The sequence below is a fragment of the Mus musculus genome, chromosome 4 (genome assembly GCF_000001635.26).
Source record: "Mus musculus strain C57BL/6J chromosome 4, GRCm38.p6 C57BL/6J".
Lineage (NCBI taxonomy): Eukaryota > Metazoa > Chordata > Mammalia > Rodentia > Muridae > Mus > Mus musculus.
The window spans coordinates 143,106,356-143,125,635 of NC_000070.6; the positions used below are offsets into that span (position 1 = coordinate 143,106,356).

At 50.6% G+C, this 19,280-nt stretch overlaps 1 protein-coding gene across 11 annotated transcripts in view; it reads right to left on the reverse strand.

The window, feature by feature from the left end:
• Nucleotides 1-1,035: 1,035 nt before the first annotated feature.
• Prdm2 (PR domain containing 2, with ZNF domain) overlaps nucleotides 1,036-19,280 on the reverse strand; it is a 105,379-nt gene continuing 87,134 nt past the window's right edge. For 9 of the 11 annotated variants that reach the window (XM_006538486.4, XM_017319918.2, XM_030253090.1 and 6 more), the window contains 2 exons: nucleotides 5,279-5,422; nucleotides 2,129-3,030 (listed from right to left, as the gene is read on the reverse strand). In XM_006538486.4, coding sequence (XP_006538549.1) covers nucleotides 5,302-5,422 — 121 coding nt within the window. In that variant the 3' untranslated portion in view covers nucleotides 2,129-3,030; nucleotides 5,279-5,301. Of the gene's footprint in view, nucleotides 3,031-5,278; nucleotides 5,423-19,280 lie in introns of all 11 variants that reach the window. The other 2 variants (XM_011250175.3, NM_001081355.3) reach the window with 1 other exon arrangement.

A 19,280-nucleotide genomic window follows, 5' to 3' on the forward strand; every position in this document is an offset into this window, starting at 1 on the left:
TGTGAGTAAGCCAGCATCGTTCCTCATGGTTCCTGCCCCGATTTCCCTCAGTGATGGGTTGCAACCTGGAAGTGGAAGCCAAATAAACACACTCTTCCCCAACTCACTTTTGGCCCAAGTGGTTTTGTTGTTGTTTTGTTTCTGTTTTTGTTTTTTAATCACAGCAACAGACGGAAACTGGAACAGTACCCCCACTTAGGTGGGGCTGATGTAGCTCACCTCCTCTCCTGACTTGGGCCTGGGACATTCTGCTGACACCACTGGTTCTCAGGTCCTTGGACCCAGACTGAATGGTACCCTTTGCAAAGCTTCTCAACACCATGCTTGCAGACAAGCAGATCATGGTGCCTCCTTTTCCATATATGGAAATCTCCTCCTATTGGCTCTCTCTCTCGGGGGTGGGGGTGGGGGTGGGGGGTGCTGATCTGCCACTTCTGCTTTTTAAAGAGTGTTCAGGTGAAAATAGAGAACTCTGTAGAGAACTCTGGACTCTCTCTCCTCATACAGTATCTGGACATCAGAGAAGTTTTGCCCATAACATAAAACAAAACACTGATGCGTGTTCTTCTGTAAGTCTACTGCATCCAAAGCAAATTAGCTCTCAATAAACAATGGGGAGGTGGCCCGGGAGTTAGGAGCATGAGCTGCTCTTGCCAAGGGCCCAGTTTGATTCCTTGCACCCCCATGTCAGCTCACAGCCATATTTAACTCCAGATCTAGGATATCTAGCATCACTGTTGGGGTGCAGGGCCCCCCCCCCAACACACACAGGAAGACGACAGCGTATTGCAATCACAAGAGACTGACCAGCTGTAACTGAATATGGTAACATACTATCTGATGCAAGGGAGAGTGACTTGAAGCTAGAGAAACCTTGCCCAACCCAAGGACGTCCCCACCACTGGCCTTCTCTAAGCCTCTGGTTTCTTTCATTCCTAAATCAGAGCCTACCCCACCTTTGCTCCACCAGCCCACAATCCACCAACTCGGGAGATGAAGTCTGAAAACGGAGAATGAGCGTGCGCACACTCGGGATTCACAATCGCTCAGCACTTTTATTGTTCACTGTCTTCACATGGCAGAATACTGAATCTTCTTCACTGGGACGGAAATCCGCTAGCTTGGGAAGACCGCCACTGACCAGGAAACACCTCGTCTGACAAAACTTTCTCTTTGTTTTCCTGACAATCTGGGAAGTGTTGAAGGGTGACCCAGCACAGTTTGCACATGCAAAGAGAGGGAGGGAGGGAGGGAGGGAGGGAGGGAGAGAGAGAGAGAGAGAGAGAGAGAGAGAGAGAGAGAGAGAGAGAGAGAGAGAGAGAGAGAGAGAATCCCCCACGAGCCCAGCAACATTTTCCAAGTTTGACTGAAAGCAGTTTGCTAAGGCTTTGGGTTCGTGCGGTTTTTCCCGGCTGCAGGGCGTGGCTGGGATACAGTGCACGCGACCAGCTGTAGGACAGACTGTGTCAGTGGGGTTGGCGACAGCCATGAGTCCATGCTTTCGAGGACTAACTGCAGGGTGCGTAGAAGGAGAAAATTCCAGTTGAAGAAATAAAAGAGGGGCACGCCAGAGTCTGGCTGGGTGGGTAAATCGGAAAACTGTGACACTGGACGTTGATGGATGTTTTCCTGCCCATGTGAGGGTCTCCAGGGACCCTTTTTCCTGGACCAGTCAGTCCCCTTACTGCAGCCAGTCAACTGATTAATTAAATAACACATGTTATAAAACTTTAAAAATGGGGCATTTACAGCAGGGTCCATAAATACGTGCTTTTAAAAGTGTCTACATACATATCTACAGAGTTGCAATATCAACCATAGTAGCCCTGAAAAAGACAGCCCCTCTCTTGTGTGACAACTCTCCCAAGTTCTGTCCTCCCACTTTGACAGGTAGGGACCAGATCGGAGCTGAGGAAACATTACCAAAATCGTCTCAGGCATCCTCCGCCCCAAAGGCACAAAACCCAAGGACCTCAGTGAGCAAGGTCCGTGTTTCTGCCGGGCTCCAACTGTCCACCACAGCAGAGGTCAGAGGTCAGCCCTGCCCTCCCCTGGCAAGCGGTTTTATGGCATCTGAAAATCACCCGTTCAAATCCTCCTGGTTTTTGTTTGTTTGAACCCATCCATATACTTTTTATTTCCCTTTTTATTATTTTTTTTCCTTTGCTTCACTTTGCAGCTAACTTGCAAGGGTCAGATGCTAATGGTGTAGTGGGTCCCACCATGGGAGACAAAGAAGGGCACAGGAGAGTCACATCTCCACCCCAGCGTCCCTAGACACTGCTTCTACTAAATGAGAGACCAGGTCTGAGAACGGCCGCGGAGGCTGCATCCTGAGCGCGTGGGCTCCGGGGTTCCCAGTGGAGACTTCAGAGCAGTGGACTCCTGAACCTCAAAGGAGGAAATGACTTGAAAGCTGGCAGCTCCAGTTGCTTAGGGAGAAAAGGGGGTGGGGTTTCCTAGTGCTAGGGCCAAGGCTCAGGCTCAGCCCTGATGGATCTATATGCTATTTGCTATTGATTCCCAGAGACAGTGTGAGGAAAAGGTCGGTGGGGGCGGTGGGGAGGGGTGGCATGAGGGGCAGCTTGACCTCTGAAAGGTCATCCTTAGCTAGGACCCCTCCCCACCCCTCGGGGCCAGATCAAAGTCCCAGCGATGGCAAACGCACAGCTCAAGAAGCACGAAGCAGGGCCAAGGAACTCTTTTAAAAAATTGCATAGAAGGAGACGCCCCTCCCGGGCAGGATGGCTGCACCACAGAGCACGGTTCTGGGCCATGTCCAAGGATCATCCAGAGGATGACATGAAGGTCCTGCTCCTGAGGCTGGGACCACACACATGCACCAGCACACACATACATGCACACATGCGCTCTCCTCTCTCTCTCTCTCTCTCTCTCTCTCTCTCTCTCTCTCTCTCTGATCCTCTCTCATGCTCACTCTCTCACTCTCACAACTGGGAGAGGTCAGTGCTCTCTGCAGGGCAGACTGCTGGTCCCTTTGGCTTCACTGATTCCAGGTCACTTCAGGTGCTGAGGAGAGACAAAAAGAAAATGACAATGTCAGCCAGTACTCGCTGAACTTCCGATGTGATCTATGCGTTACATTAAGCAGTTTCTTAAAGTATGATGGACATATGGATAAAAGCCCCACTGGATATCTTTGAGGCATATGTCCAGCATCAGATGAAGATGCAGAATGTGACCCCAACCCATCCTGAACCATCCCCCTCAGGATGCCTCCCCATGCACAGCATCACTTTAGACGGCTTGCCCTTGCCTGTCTCCCTGACTTCCTTCCTTCCATCCTGGCCTCCTGCCTCCCACACTCTAGCCGCGCACCCTCACCACTGAGCAACATCCTCAATGCCTCTTTACTTTATTTTGAGACACTTTCACAATGTGGTCCAAGGGGACTTCAAACTCTGAAATCCTCCTGCATCAGCTTCCTACGTGTCTGGAACTATATCTTGCACCACCAAGCCTAGCTCATTTTTAAAAACTTAGACAACACATTGGGCACCTAAGGCTCTGTGCTTCAGTTTTGCATGTCTGTGAAGTTCTGGGCATGCAGTTATAGCTCTGTCTGTCTGAATATGCTGTGTTTCTGTCCATCTGACCATGTGGGTGTAGCTTTGTCTACATGCTGCTCTATAATATGTGGAAACATGCCACATCTGTCTGTCTGTCTGTCTGTCTGTCTGCCCCACTGCTGACGCACAACTCAGATGTTTCCGGTGGGTCAGTGATGCTCCTGGCGTGGCACCACTGGAACTTCCTGTGTGGGTCTAGAAGCCATGGATGATGTACCTGTGCCAAGGTGATGCTGGCAGAGGCACTGCTAAGCCCAAAGGAGCCAGGAGGTCAGTTTTGGTGGCCACTAATGGCTGGTTCTCCCTGTGAGCCAGCGTTTGCCCCTTGCTTCCCTCAACGGTTCACACAGCCTCTGCGGCAGACAGCGCAGACGCTCATGCATCATGAAGGAAACAGGCTCAGAGAGGACTAACTTTTCCTGAGATCACAGGACGTTTAGGTCCTTCTCTCCTACACGCACATGGGCAGCTCTCCCTCCCTGGGCATAGTCACCTATGGTTCACCTCCATCCATGCCAGAACTCAGAGGACCAGAGTTCTGATGCACGTCCTACCCATCCAATTCCCTCTTGAAACAGGAGGGTGCGGACCTGCGTGCTATCATCTTGAGCTGAGATTCTATGTCTCAGATGTCCAAACCTTTCTGTACCTGTGTCTGGTAGGTTCTACAATGAATTGTGTCTCCCTGAAAGCCCTGCGTTGTAGTCAAATCCCTCAGTGTGAAGGAGCATGACCTTGTAGAGATGATTAGGGCCCATCATGTGCGGACATGGTAAGAAACAAGATACTGTCTACAATCCAGAAAGAGTGTCCTCACCAGAACCGACTGTAGCAATCCTGAAGGTTGTCCTCTGACCTCTACATACACGTGTGCATACACACAATGCTTTGGAATATTAGATTTGTTATTTGTTATTTCCTTACGTGTATACGAGGCACGCTGGTGACTACTACCCTCCCTTGACCTCCCTTGTCTCCTCCCACCCACCCCCCCTTTTCGAGCCCCTCTCCCACTAAGTTCCTTTTTAGTCTTCCTGAGTTGTTTTGAGACCCATTGAGTGTAACCAGGGCTGTCTGTGTGATTGTGGGTTTGAACCTCTCCACTAGAGACATCTAGTGGAGCTCACCAGTGGGTACTCAACTGACGGCACTAGCTCCCCATTTCCCAGAGTCTCCCAGTGGCCATCGCTTCAGCAGTGGGAATACAAGGGCCGTGCAACCTCCCTTCCATGGTTGAGGGTTGGCAGGCCTGGTGTGGGCAAGCATATGCACTGATCTCATCGCTGGACCAGTTGTATTACACAATGTTAAAAGAAGTCTCTTATTGCCTGAGTCTGTTTGGGATGCCATAGCAAAAATATCATCCAATGGGCAACATCAACACAGAATGGTTTGGCATTCTCCCCTCTGGAGGCCGCAAGTCCACCTTTACACATACGGAAGTTGAGACTTGGAGAAATTGACTTGTAGCCCTACAGCCAGTAAATGGTGAAGCTAGGGTTTGAACCCTGGTGGTCCAGAATCTTCTTGCTAAGCTATAAAACTCATGCCTGCAGAAGGCCCCGTGCTAGCCTGGAGGGTGCTTGACACACCATCTCTCCCGCTTACTCACTCACCCAAGATGTACCTGGACCCCACCCTCGGACCCAAGAGCCAGGAGATGGTGCCAGGGCGCCTCTGTCTCCTACCTGTTAAGGAGCAGACAAAGTGCCTACTCTTTGAAGAAGGGTCCCTGGAACTGAGTTGCTGCTGCAGCCTTGACCTTTCTGCATTGTCTGGTGATATAAGGGGCTGTTGATGAGGCGCATCGCGATGCCAGGCGGAGGCTGTAGCTGTATGGAAAGAAGAGCGCAGGTCATCAGCAGCAACCAGTTTGGGCCTCTGGCATCACTGAAGGGGCGGGGATATCTTTGCCGCCCATATCTCCCAGGCCCACGCAAGGTGGCACTTCCTGCATGTTCGTGCCACGTACCTGGAGGGGTGACAGAACTTCCTAATGGAAATGTCAGTCCAGGGCCCTTTGTGTTTTACTTTTAAAGAAGTGTTGGAAGAGAGATGATCCCACCCACTTCTTTTGGCACACAGACTGCTTGTGCCCAGCTGGGCTCCCACCTCCTCTGGGAAGGCTGCCCTCTTTGCCTCCTGTGAGTGCACCCCACGCCTCATCCCCACTCTGGCTCCCCATTTCCGTCTCTGGCATCCCAAACTGCTATTGTGGGACACAGGAGCTGCTCTCCTCCTGGGGCACTAAGAGCTCAAGGTCATGGCTCCTTAGCTGCTGCTGCACCATTGGCTTAGCATGACAAGAGCCAGAATGGCTGTATGTGCCTGTAACCCCAGCAGCCCAGGAGGCTGAGGCAGGAGAATGGTGAGATTGGAGCTAGCCTGACTCATACTATTGACTGTGCTTCATATAGACCAGCTCTCTTCTTCATACAAGCGACTGACTCAGACTCATATTATCCTGAATTGACAGAAGGGAAAATGGAGGCACAAAGAGCCCAGGAGCCATCATCATGGGAAGCAGCATTATTTAACCAGGGCATGTGCTTGTCAGTGTCTGGTAGTATTTGGGTTGTCACACTGGAGGTGTGTGTGTGTGTGTGTGTGTGTGTGTGTGTGTGTGTGTCTGTTACACACACATACATACACATACTGCATATGTTAAGCAATGCTCAGGAAGTTATGAAACACCCCACTATGCACAAGGCAGCAAACAGCTATACAGCCAGAGTCTAACACAGTAGCACCCGCCCCTTAGCAACAAGGGATCTTCTCCAGGACACTCCATCCCCAGTGGGCGCTTGAAACTACTGAGCCCAGTACTGAAACAGTCCTGAGCTCAGTACACAGCATGGTTACACATACAAGCTGTAGTAAAGTTTGACTTAGAAATCAAATGAAGCCAGGCCTGGTGGCTCATGCTTGTAACCCCAGCACATAGAAGCTGAGGCAGGAGGATCACATGAGTTTGGGGTCAACCTGTGCAACAGATTCCTATCAGCCTAGGCTAGAATAAGATCGCTGAATGTTCTTTTTCTCTTAATATCTCACCGCACGTTCAGCTTCCCTCTGAGAAGCCTTGACAGCTACTCTCTGGCATCTGATACCACCCTTCCTTGTGAATCTACCCAACATTCAAAATCAGCCCCTAGACACAGAAGTCTTTGCAGGCCCCACCTTCCTCTCTAGGCGGCCCCTCTTCTCCAGGAGGCAGCAAACACAGACATTTCCACAAGGGGGCGCACCCTCTCCCCCGCCCAGGGTTTCTGTCCTAGTGTTTCCCAGCAACCTGCAGGAACGGCCCATTCTGTCATTACCCCTGGGCATCTTTGGCAGGAAGGGAAGACAATTTCAGCCACACTCCCAAGGCCTCTGTGAATTCCACATCCTTTCTCTCTGGATCCTCCACCCCAGCAGTCAAAAAGAGCAAATGATTCTATGTTCATTTCACAGATAAGAAAATGGAGACATGACTCAAGGACAGGGGCTTATTCTTGGGGGTGGCAGAGCCCAGGTCTTGCGCTCCCTGACTGTGGTGGACACCAGGTCACCACCTAGGTGACTGTCATGAAGTCTGGGGTTAAGACTCAACTGTGAGATAGACTCCTTCCTGCCTTGGGAGGTTGAGTGCCCACAGCAACTCTGGACCGAGTTGGTCCCCTGTTTAACCTAAGGATTATATGAGTTCCTGAGCCCCACTGCAGGTGATGACCACCTCAAGATCCTGGAGGTAAGCTTGGGGGGCTGAGGTCTGAACCTAGGGCTGACCCCAAGCCTGACATTTCTCAGCTAAGTCTCCCAGAGGGGACATCACCTGGACATTTGGGAAACCCCTTGAGTTCAGATCCTGACCTCAACTTGTGACACACATCATCTCTTTCTTGGTGACTGGTACTCTCTTGACATCCTGAAAGCCAGACCCACGGGGGTCTTCCTGTCCCCTCCTCGGCTGCTGTTGGAGGCTATCTGGTTCACCTTCCTCCCTCAGTCCCCCACCGTGGACACCTCTCTCCAGGTTTCCTGCCATGTTCCTTCCTCATGGGGCTTTTCCTGGCCACACGGGCCTCCCTCCAGTCTGTTCTGCAGATCTGTGATCTTTCCCCCAAAGGGCACACTAGACCACGACACCCCTTCACCGCACCTCTCCCTCCCACCACCCTCAGGACAAGCCTACTTTTTTTCTAAGGATGTACAGGATCCAGCTCTTCTGACCTCCTAGCCTACCTCAGTCGGTTCAGGGCTCACTGCTTCAGCTAACCCGGCCGGAGGGTTTGGTAGAAGCTGGGTTTGGACAGCTAAGAAACAGAGCCATGTTTTTAAGAGTTCCTTTCAAGCATCTGACTTCCCTGAGATTGAAGCTGTGTTGGGGGATGGGAGGGCTTTCTCTGTGCTTCACACGCACTGGCTCTGCGCAAGGGGGGTGCACCACCCGTAGCTTGCACAAGGTACCTTCCAGAAGCTGCACTTCAGGAAACAAAGTCCATAGGCCGCACACGCCATGCAGCCTACCCCAGTCTGTACGGACAGACGGCACAGTGCAGAGCGCCTTACCCACACCTGGCACTTAGGCAAGGCTCGGAAAAGGTGAGCAGGCAGGACACAACCATTCGACCGGGCAGCCATTTCTACTTCCTGTGTGTGCACTCTGCCAGGCTGTTCAGTCTATCAGGACTCTCTCCCTCTCAAGACTCCCCTTCCTTCCTCTGGATCTTCACTCAGATGCTTCCCTGTTAAAGCCTGTATCCGACCCCTCCGGGAAGATCTATCGGTGATTAATAGCTGCCGGAGGACATGGAGACATGCTATACGGTGGTGTAGCCACTGTCGAGGTGACAGTGATCCCGTACATAGTCCTCGCCCATACTCCTATCAGCAACTCTAATGACTCCCAATGAATGGGTCACAGAAGGGAGGGGGGAGGGGGAAAAAGAAGGAGGGGGAACGAGGGGGGAGGGGAGGAGGAGGAGAAGAAAAGACGACAGCTAGTTGGGAAGAGAAAGGGGACCAGTGAGAGTCAGAAAGGGAGAGGAGAGGACAATGGGAGACAAACATGACTAAATTACACTATATATATGTATCAAAACATCATCATGAAACCTATTATTATGCAATTGTGCATAGCTAATATGTGCAAATAACTCCCACCACCCCCAGCATCCAGGCTTCTGCCCTATGGCCTATAGAGGAACAGCTCTGTGTCCAAGGGAGCTGGGTTCTAGGGCTCAGGCCTCAGGCTGCCAAAGGGCTATGTTCCCTTTTCAGCTCCCAGGAATCCGTGTGAAAGGAACCCAGGTAAGACGGTTTGTACAGGAGAAATGGGAGGAAGTTCAGAAGAGTGAGTGTAGGGGGAGATGGGGATGGAGGGAAGTGATACAGGGGCACAGAGGAGCAGCCAGGAGCAGCCAAGTCTCAGGCTATCAGCAACACATGGTCCCCGAGGGAGTTAGTCTGCTTGTTTGTCCTGGTGACAGAGCCCCAGTGGTTACCACCAAGCCTTGGGGAGCAAGGGAAAAGGTTAGGTCACAACACCTGAGCTTTCTCGGGGACAGGGAACCTGAGACCAAGGTGAAATAAAGCCATAGCAAGAACTACAAAGACAACAACAACAAACAAAACCCTCAGAAGGGGGCTGGGTGTGGCCCGGTTGGCAGCTTGCTGGCAGCTATGGGTTCAAATCTACCAGCACATAAAACCCAACGTTCTGGTGCTGGGGAGGCAATGAGAAAGCCAAAGTCATCCTAAGCTACAGCAGGAGTTCGAGGCCACCTTGGGCTACATGAAACCCTATCCCAAAATAAATTAAGTAGAAGATAGGTAACTCTATCAAGAAGTCGTTTTAATAAACGACTTAAAATTGGCAAAAGATACCAAGTCACTGAACAAATTTCAAATATAAACACTGCTAAGTGGCAGAGCAAAAGAACAGCACATACCATCACCTTCAAAAGCCAGAACGAAGCGGCCTTTGCATGCGAGGAGACACGGCAAACCCAAGAACAAACCCCAGCTTCCACCAGAGGTCCCGCCACAACTCCTGAAGTCTGCCCACGGCACCCCTCTTGAAGCCACATTCCCAGACCTGATGCAGACACAGATCGCTGTCCAGCACAGCAAGGGGACCGGAAGCACAGCACACACAGGGTGTCAGAGCCTGGCTCCCTGGGCTCATGTGTGCTAGACATAGCCACAAGGCAAACGGGCACCCAGGACTCCTCAGCCCATAATGGTTAAGTGATCGCTATGTACAGAAATGAAGGCAGGAGAGAGTCCGAGACCATGCAGAGGGAAGGCAAGGGCCGCAAAGTCAGAGGACGGCTGTGTGTGAGCTGCCAAATGTGGATCTCAAAACACTTGGTTCTTACAGATGCTTGGGCAGAGGCGTGTCTAAAACACCAGAGAGGTGGAGGGGAGGGGAGGAGAGGGGAAGGGAGGGAAGGGGAGAGGAGGATCTTGTAGGCCCTGGGTGAAATGAGAGCTTGCTTGTCCCTGATGGGACAACTGTGGGTTTCCAGGGCCAGAACTGAGAAGACCAGCCACCAGGCACTTGATGCCATCCAGGAAAAAGTGATGGGGGCAGAGGGCTGGCCTTCGTGAACTCCTGGAGGCTGAGCAGTGAAAAGCCCCAGCTTTACACAAACTGGGATCATGGTAGGAGAAGGGCAGGTAACGACAGGGTTGGACATGGGTGTGTGAAGAGAACATGCAGTTTAGCTTAGCTCCAAAGCAGGATGAGTTTGTCCTGCTGCTGTGGGGAAGGGACTCCAGGGAGAGCCAGGCCAGTTAGGAGCAGAGCCACCACACATTTAGTCTCTCAGAGGCCAGTGTTAACCTTGGGAGCTGTGATTCCCACAACTGATGGACACAAATGTTCAACAGTGACTTCAAGAGAAGGCCGAGAGGAAAGCACGTGTAGGCAGACACTAGGTCATGGGAGCAAAGTGAGGACCTTGGAGAGAGCAGGTGACGTAAAGGGACAGGAGCTCTCCAAGGCATGAGGGTGGCTGCTGGGTCTCTCTACCTGGCTTTCACCTGGCTCCTCTCTCTCTCTCTCTCTCTCTCTCTCTCTCTCTCTCTCTCTCTCTCTCTCTCTCTCTCTCTGGCACAGATGACATTGGGCCTCACACTGATGCCTTACCTATCTCTATAAATTTGTGGCTCAGTTCACTGACTGGCAATCAGTTCTGGAGCGGAGGTGGAGGGGAAGGCCAAAGGCGTGGAAGCTGGTGTCAAGGGAAGACAAGCCTGAAACCTCTGCTGAAATCCTCTGTGTACTGAGTGAAGAAGCCACCAGACACCTCCAGCAATGCCGGTCACCTGGCATTTCCCATTATGGGCACCTGGGTGATCCAGGAGGCCCCTCTCATTCAGAGCCTAGCTCTGCCTCTGACTTGCCTTGGGGCCTCCACAAGATTCCTCAACCTCTCTGAGCCACAGGAGACTCTCCTGCAAAGTAAGTACCTCAAGAAGAGGTGGTGGCATCGGGCGTGGTGGCGCACGCTTTTAATCCCAGCACTTGGGAGGCAGAAGCAGGCGTATTTCTGAATTCGAGGCCAGCCTGGTCTACAAAGTGAGCTCCAGGACAGCCAGGGCTATACAGAGAAACCCTGTCTCAAAAAAAAAAAAAAAAAAAAAAAAGAAGTGGTAGCATGACAGCGTTTGTGACCTGAACACTGGGGGTCGGGGGAGGGTGCTATTTTGGGTCCTTTGCAGGAGTTCTTTGAATCACCTCCCCTGTGAGGCAGGGCGCCATGATCCTGTCTTATTGGAGGGGAAAGAAGAGGTTCAAAGGAGTGGAGGCACCAGCTAGCAAAGTTCACAGGGAAGCAGTCACGATACGAATCCAGAACCGTGTGCTCCCAAGCCTATTTGCACCCCTGACATAGGCCCAGCAGCAGTAGCGATGAAGGGTTCTTCAGTGTGGGGCTCCTCTGCCCTAGATCTGCTGACAGACCTCAAGGAGCATGCTTGGTCTGCTTTGAGTTGTCCCTTTCCAGGCTCAGAGGAAGCTGGGAACAGAGGCTTTCTAACTCAGATGCCCTGGTAATGCAGAAAACACCCAAGATAGGGCTCAGAGCCTCAGATATTTGGACTTGGCTCCCCCCTCCCCCCAATAGCTCAGCACTGGGCATGAGAGCAGGCTTGAAGAGTTGGTGAGCTCTGTACTTCTGCTCAAAATGAGGTCCACGGATGGGCAGCACAGTAACCATGTAGGTGGGACCTACAGACGCTCAGAACCAACAGAAATCTTAGAAGAAACTGACGGGGGTGGGGTTGGGGGTGATATGCTGAAGCTGCGAGGACCTGCAGCTGAGGACAGGTAGGTAGAGCCAGATGTACAAATATTTTCTGATCTGGGTTGGGGCTGGTGTCCAGCAGCTGTAAACAAGTCCCTCTAATAATGCAGGAGTGGGGAAGAAAAGGCAGGTGGTCCCAGAGGGCCAGAAAAACGCTGGCCCTCCTGGGTGGCCCGATGGCTCAGCAGGTTAAAATGCTTGAATAGCTTAATGGGATTGCTGGGATTTACACAAAAACCCCAGAAGTAGTGGTGCATATCTGCAATCCCAGCACTCCTACAGGGGGAGGAGACAGGAGACTCACTAGCAAGGCAACTAGACACTGTTGTGGAAATAAGAGCAATCTTGTCTCAAAATGAAGTGGAATGCACCATGAAATGAGTACATCTACACAAACACACACACAAATTTTTCAAAAAAAAAAGCAGAAAGAAAAAATTCTTGGGCCTGGATGGTTCTGAGTCTTATGATACTGGGGCAAGCTGCAGTTGACATGGGCAGTCGGCAAGCACAGCCTAGGCGCCTGCTTTTGGGGTCTCTTTTAGTTTCGTCTCCTCTTTAACACTGTAAGACGCCCGTACCCTTTTGATGGAGGAGGGTTTCTGTTCCTTTCCAACAGGCCCACAAGGACCTGGCCTCTTTCTCACCTAAAAGGTCTTATCTATTGGGCTCTGTCCTGTTGGGGCTTCTAGGTCAAACCTGTTTGGTCTGAGCACCACTACTGGCGTTTTAATGTCTAGTGTGTAGCAAGCTCCTAACACTTGACCCAGTTAACAGGAAGGCTGGCAGGCCAGCCAGGCCTGAGGACCTCAGCCAAGGAAGTTGCCAGTGGGGAAATCCCTGTGCGGACGCCTCCCTTCCAGCAAGCAGAGGAAGAGGCCAGCAGTGCAGTGTGGTAAGGAAGCTGCCACTGGCTTCTGTTTCACCAGGGCAAGAGCTGGTGGAGTGTAGGGAGCCCTAGGAACACAGAAGGAAGCTTGGGAGTCGGGAGTCTTAACTGGATAGACTCTCCTTTCCCTTCCAGCTGAACCAAAACAACCAACTGCAAAAACGCCAAAGGACAGCTTGTATCTGTCCATTTCCTACCTATGGGGCCATCACTGCTGGGGGCACAAAGGGGCGCCCAGAACGCGCATCCTAAACAATAAGGAACAAATCCACATCCGAGCTCTCCAACATGCAGGTCCCTACTCCCAAGAGTCAAATTCTCCAAGCACTTGCATCCCAGAGGGGTTCACTCACTGCCAGAGTCCTGCCCAGAACATGGGTCAAGGTGTCTGTTTTGAACAACTCTGTGAACACATCTGAAGATTCAGACCTCTCCCACAGACCCCACCCCCATCCCACCTAGTGCTGCCTCTTACATTTCAGGGACATCATCTCTGCAGGAACCCTGCTACCGCTTGAGCCAGCACAGGAATGATCCCCCTGACTTTCTCCTCTCTACATCTACTTCCAGGTTCTTTTTTTTCCTCCAGTTGAGTGAAAACACACCATTTGCAATAAAGCTGAGAAGAGAAATAAATACACGTGCCAGGAATGCTGACTGCCAGAAAATTAAGACAACCAGTGTGGAAAACCTAAAGAGGGATGCTCTTCCCTGGACGGTACATGGGATTGTTCTTGTCAGTGACAACGTCCTTTGGAGATGCTGAAAACATCATTAGGACCTGTCTTTTAAAGATGAGCTTAGCCAAAGATGTCAAAAGAGGTGAGTTCCAGGGCCAAGCAGGGCTCAACCTTCATGGGGTTTGCTATTGGTAGGCTTCATGTGATGTCAGTGGTGAAGATGGTTTATCCTAAGAACAAGCCCAGAGGTAGGTGTGCAGCTCACGAAGGCCTTACTGCCCCCACCTCCGTGAAGCCTGGTGTTCCTGGCTGGCAGTGAGTCCCAGACACACGGCTGGCACTGTCACTGGAAAGGCATGCTTACCATGTGAACGCATGGCATTAGTCAATGAGAATGGAGCTGCCAAAAGAGCAGGGATATCGTGGGATGGGGGCCAGGTCCCGCCTTCGCTTCTGTGCCTTCCCCCAAAGTCCTCACCCTGTCTGGCGCCAACCTCAACAGTTTAACCTGCTCTACAAACTGGAGGAGACAGTGTGGCCTCAGGTCACCTGTCCCACCCTGGGCTGCTTCTCCAGCTCACTGGGTGGAGGCCTTCTAGAAAGGCTCCTCCTGGCTGGGGACAGACAACCTGGCCCAGCTACATGCTGCTTCTAACTTGGGGAATACACAGGCTTGCAGCCACATGTAGGCAGGTATAGAATGGCATTCTCTCCATTTCTTCCCTTACCTGCCCTTGCTAACGGCATGCTGGGGGCCTTGTTCCTGGAGATTTATTCACCAAGAACTGTGAGATGGGTATGCCAGCATTTCACACAGGGTAAGCACCTTGCCCAAACCCAGACACCTGGCTTGAAGAACCAGGGTTGAACTCAAGCAGTATAGATTCGAAAGGATAGGAGGCAGCTCATTACTGACCCAACTTCTTTCCCCCATTTATCTAACTTGTTGGCACTATGTGATGTAGCCTTGAGCCAGGCTCAAACACTGCATACCCGGGAAGGCAGAGAAGGATGTTCTCCAAGGAGACGGATTTGCTCAGGGACCTATGCTAAGCCTCAAGAAGACCAATGTATAGTTTAGTTTTGTGTGCTCATGTGCATGTCAAAGACAGAGGACAGCCTCAGGTGTTGTTCGCCTTATTTTTAAAGACAGGATCTCTCCTTGGCCTGGAAGTCACCAAGGAGTCTTGGCTATCTGGCCAGGGAGCTCTAAGAAGCTACCCATCTCTGCCTCCTCTGGACTAGGACATAACTGAATCACACTAGCTTTCGGGAACAATGTTTTCATTAATGACTACTGGGAAGCAAACACTGGCTCAGTGGTGGTCAAGATTTACAGAGGCACCAAGCTGTAACCATTGGGTACAGTATGCTGGGGTGACACTAAAGGCAAATGAGCTCAACTGTGTCATTCAGTCCATAGCTGGTGTCATAGCAAAAAGTCAGAGTGTTTCTGGGGCCTCCCCACCTTGCCAGCTCCTGTGCTTCAACACTTTAGGCAACAGTGAGCATTCGACACACTCAGTGACTGAGACCAGTTTTCTTCATCTGCAGCCATCACCCTTTGATTCTGCCAGTTGCTTTATTACAGCAATTCTGACTCATGGGCGTGATGGAGAAATCACTAAGGTGAGTGACATTAGGCTGTGGAACAAGGCTTTAGAGACATGTTCAAACACAGCTCAGCCAAGTGGGTACAGCACTGTGCAAATCAGCCAACGTAGATATCAACAGGGGGCTTCCTTATTCTGGGTTTAAAACAAACAAAAAAAAAAAATCAGAAGACACAAGAGCAGTGTCTGCAATGTATTCTGGGTGGCAATACTGGAAAGGGTACCCACAGATGCCAAGTGTCAGGACTAAAGTAGGAGATGATCCTATTTGCAGCTCCCAAACTTGGATGAACATAATGGAAAACCTTGTAAGCCTATGTGGCTAGCTCAACTCCCTACGTTCAGGTGGCTTGGCTGAGGTCACAACTTTCCTGTAAGGCTTCAGGTGGACTGTGGAGACAGCAGCCAAATGTACCCGTCTCTGAATGAATGAATGAATGAATGAATGGTGCTACGCTGTTCTGCCAGCACATGCAGCCTCTGCAGATTGTGGATCAGCTGTCATGTTTTTCAAGTATGAACATGTGTAAGTACACATGAAAGCCAGAAGACAAACTTGAGGGTCATTCTTAGAAGTGTTCTCCATGTCCTGTGAAATAGGTAATTCTCAATGGCTTCTAGCTTGCCAGTTAGGCTAGACTGAAAGGCCACCCACCGGGTTGAAATGTACCTGTTTCTGCCTCCCTGTAGGAGGGTCTGGGGATTGAACTCAGGCACTTGTGCTTACAAAGCAAGTTCTTTACCCACTCTGCTACCTCCCCCAGACCACACCATGAGGGTTACAGTCTGGGGTACAAACCCTTAGTGGGGTTGGTCATCACCTGGCTCTACAAAGTAGCCCTTCTCTCTCAGTAGATTCTAATTGATCATTGCAACAGCTCCAATAGTCACATTTTAACCGAAACTTAGTGGAGTTAGTTTCCTTAGGGGGTCTTTGAAGTGGAGTAGCTTTCTTTTCTTTCTGTTATCTCACCAGCTGCGTTTCTGTATAGCTGTCAGGGCTGTGGCAGGTGCTGGGATAGACACATGGGATAGGCGGGTGCTACACCAAGCTGACCCAAGTAATGATTCAAGTTCCTATTTCCTTCTCAGGAAACTGCAAAAGGACAGACAAGCCAGAGAACCCTCAGTTCTGACTTTAGGACAGCCCTGGACTTTAACACTGTCCCTGACTTGCCAGTCACTAGAGGGTTATAAAGACGAAGAGAAAACATGCATGAAAGAGCCTGACAACTGAACTCTATACCAGGGAGAGACGGTAAAAGCAAGAGGAATACAGAATTAGAACATGAAGGAAAGTACCTGAAGAGTAATATATATCTTTTAAGATGGAAAGGAATCCGTAGTCTGGTCACAACTCATTTGGGAAGCCGATTTCAAAGTCTCGGGGGTTATGGTTTAGCATATCTAGAACCTTCCATAAGCTTCCCGGGGCTCTGGGTCAGACACAGAATGGTACCATTCAACACTCCAGCAAAACATTCCCCTCACCTAAGCAGGTCACTTAGAGCTCGGAATGTCACCCCAGTGAGACGGTGGCTCCCAGTGCCACTAATGGGCTTTTGAGAATACACATGCTTAAGGACAGCAACAGAAGTGATTTTGCACAGCAGTTACTTTGATCCCCACGACTGGGCTCAACCTGACCACCACTGGAGACAAGCAGCAGCAGGGGTTTCTTCAGCAGCCCCTTCCCTCCAAAAGTCCTTCAGTGACCATCGCCACGAGACTGCTCAAAGCACTTCCAATCCACTTCACATGGAGACAGTTCCTGAATGTCACCTGGCAGGTACTCAGCGACACCACCCAAGATTACGTTACTTTGGTACTTGACACCAAGTGGGTGTTGACAGCCGCTACCAGGCCTTCCCAGGAGCCTGTGTCACCTTTATTAACACTCGAGGCCACCACGAGTGGAGGCCTTGTCCTTACTGACAGAACCAAGGGAATCTTAGTCGTTCAGCTGGAACCAGCTCCAACTCCTCTCTACTGAAACAAAACCGAGCTCCAGACAGTGATGTATGTGTCAAGCTTAGAGCTATAGAAATGATTTTAATACAACTGTGGCTCAGCACAGCAGCTTCATCAGACTTTTGGGGTGTGGGGTCCCCTTACAGTAGTGTGGAACAGGATCCAAGTGCTGTCACCTCTCCCTCTGGGTTGCCTGTACTGAGAATCTACTTCCCCCAGATCCCAGGAGAACAGAGAGTGAGGTTCCATTATACACTTTATACAAGGAAACACACTGGCTACTTTTGCTCAACAGGATTAGTGCATTCCAGGCATCATCTCTAAGCCCAGGGGCACAGGGATGCTCTCCGGCTCCAGAGTAAGATATAGAATATAGCCAAATACCTGGTGATCCACGCCATGTTCTCTGACTGGCAGGAGCTAGAGGCCAGACTGAACACATCCAGTCAGTAAATGAAAACAGAAGCCATCTGAAATGCCACTGCTTCCTAGCTGCGCTGGCAGTGGCTGGCCCTGGTTATAAGTGAGAAGAGGATGCTACGACCACAAAACTAAATCCAAGAGGCTTACATGACTTTACCCCAGCAAGGAATACTGAAATATCTCTCAGCAGAAAACAGCTCTGAAAACAATACAGGGATTATACCCGAAGGTTGACATACATTCTTGCTGCTCATGTCTGCTGCAAATTCTACGTCTCCATGACAAGAATCCGGTTTAAAATTTACATTTAGATTGATGCCGACTCAATACATTATTAAAGTAGAACTCCAGTAGATACAGTCAATGTCTAAATACTGACAGGAGATCCCTGCTCGGAACATAAACGTACGCTTCAGAGTCCCAGACTCTGTGGCTCCCTACCTAAATGACATTACAGGTCTTGCTCCGTTCGTCTGTCCAACACCCCAAAGAGCACTTATCACAAGATCCCCAGAGAAGCGGTTTCTTTAGCAAGCTTTCGGCTCTGCTTTGTTGGCTAATGTCTTCTTTAAGATGTTTATGTCCCTTGTGACATCTGCCTGGATTTCTTATCACTTTCCTTCAGAGGCTTTCGAAGGACACCAAGCCAGCACAAGTGAGGCAGAAAACACAAGTATTTTCAAGACCTTCATGGCTCAAAATTGAATGACTTTTGGAATCACTTTAAGTACTCTAATGCAGTCACATAAGCGTGACCCCACCCCATCTCTAGTTCTCAAGATTAGTGAGAAAGTAAGTGAAGCTTACAGAGACCCTTAAGGCCCTAACACTCTTGTTACAATACAGGGGAGGGAAAGGCTGGTTTAGTTCCCAGCACATGACAGCTCACAACTGTTCGAAGCACAGGCAGGCATGCACTGCACATACATAAACACAGGTAAAACCCTCACAAGACAAACTTCAAATGACCTTTAAACATACTATAGGCAGATCTGAGTTTGCACTAGGAGCAGTTTCTGGGGTGGGAGGCGGCTCTACTGGCCTTCCTTTGGGGTTAACACACAGCTGACTATCATCTTCGGGCTGACTTCTTAAGAATCACTGTCAAATGCAAAAGGTGTGATGCTAACAGACTTGATTATATGCGAATGCACTTGGTTCCTGTTGCAGTCAACTGTTGATGAAGCAAAGGGTTCCCCCTGAGAAGGACAGTGTGGTGACAGACCACCTAGTCTGAAGGGAGGACAGGAGGACAAGGGAGGTGGGGCAGAACTGCCACCTAGGGCAGTCCCTCAGCCATAGTGTTCCTTTAAGATGACCCAAGGGGATGGCTCCTAGAGCAACCCTAATACTTCTGGAAAAGGGACGGGGTACAGGGAATGGAGCACCATTGAGTAAGAAATGAGCAGTGGCCCCAAGGCACAACTGAGACTACAGTTTACAGCAGCTGATGCCTTCCCTAATCACACAGTCACAAACCCCAGGTTTTGTCCTATTCATTATTCCCCTGTATGACACGGACTGCTTCTTAAACGGGATCTTAATGCAACAAAGATGTCATCTTCACCCTCAATCTGGATCTATTATTTGATACTGCACAGCACTGTTCACTTAAGGTCCTGGCAGGTAGACCTAAGTCTGAGGAGGCTGTGGTTGTCCACGCTCCCCTAGGCTCTGCACACACACCCTAGCCCTGTGCCACCAAAGCATGTACACCCCCACCCCCACCCCCGGTTCAGAATCCAGAGTTCAAGAATGACTCCTGCAGAGCTCTGGCTCTCCAGACATGTCCTGCAGGATGGCCACGAGGCACCAGG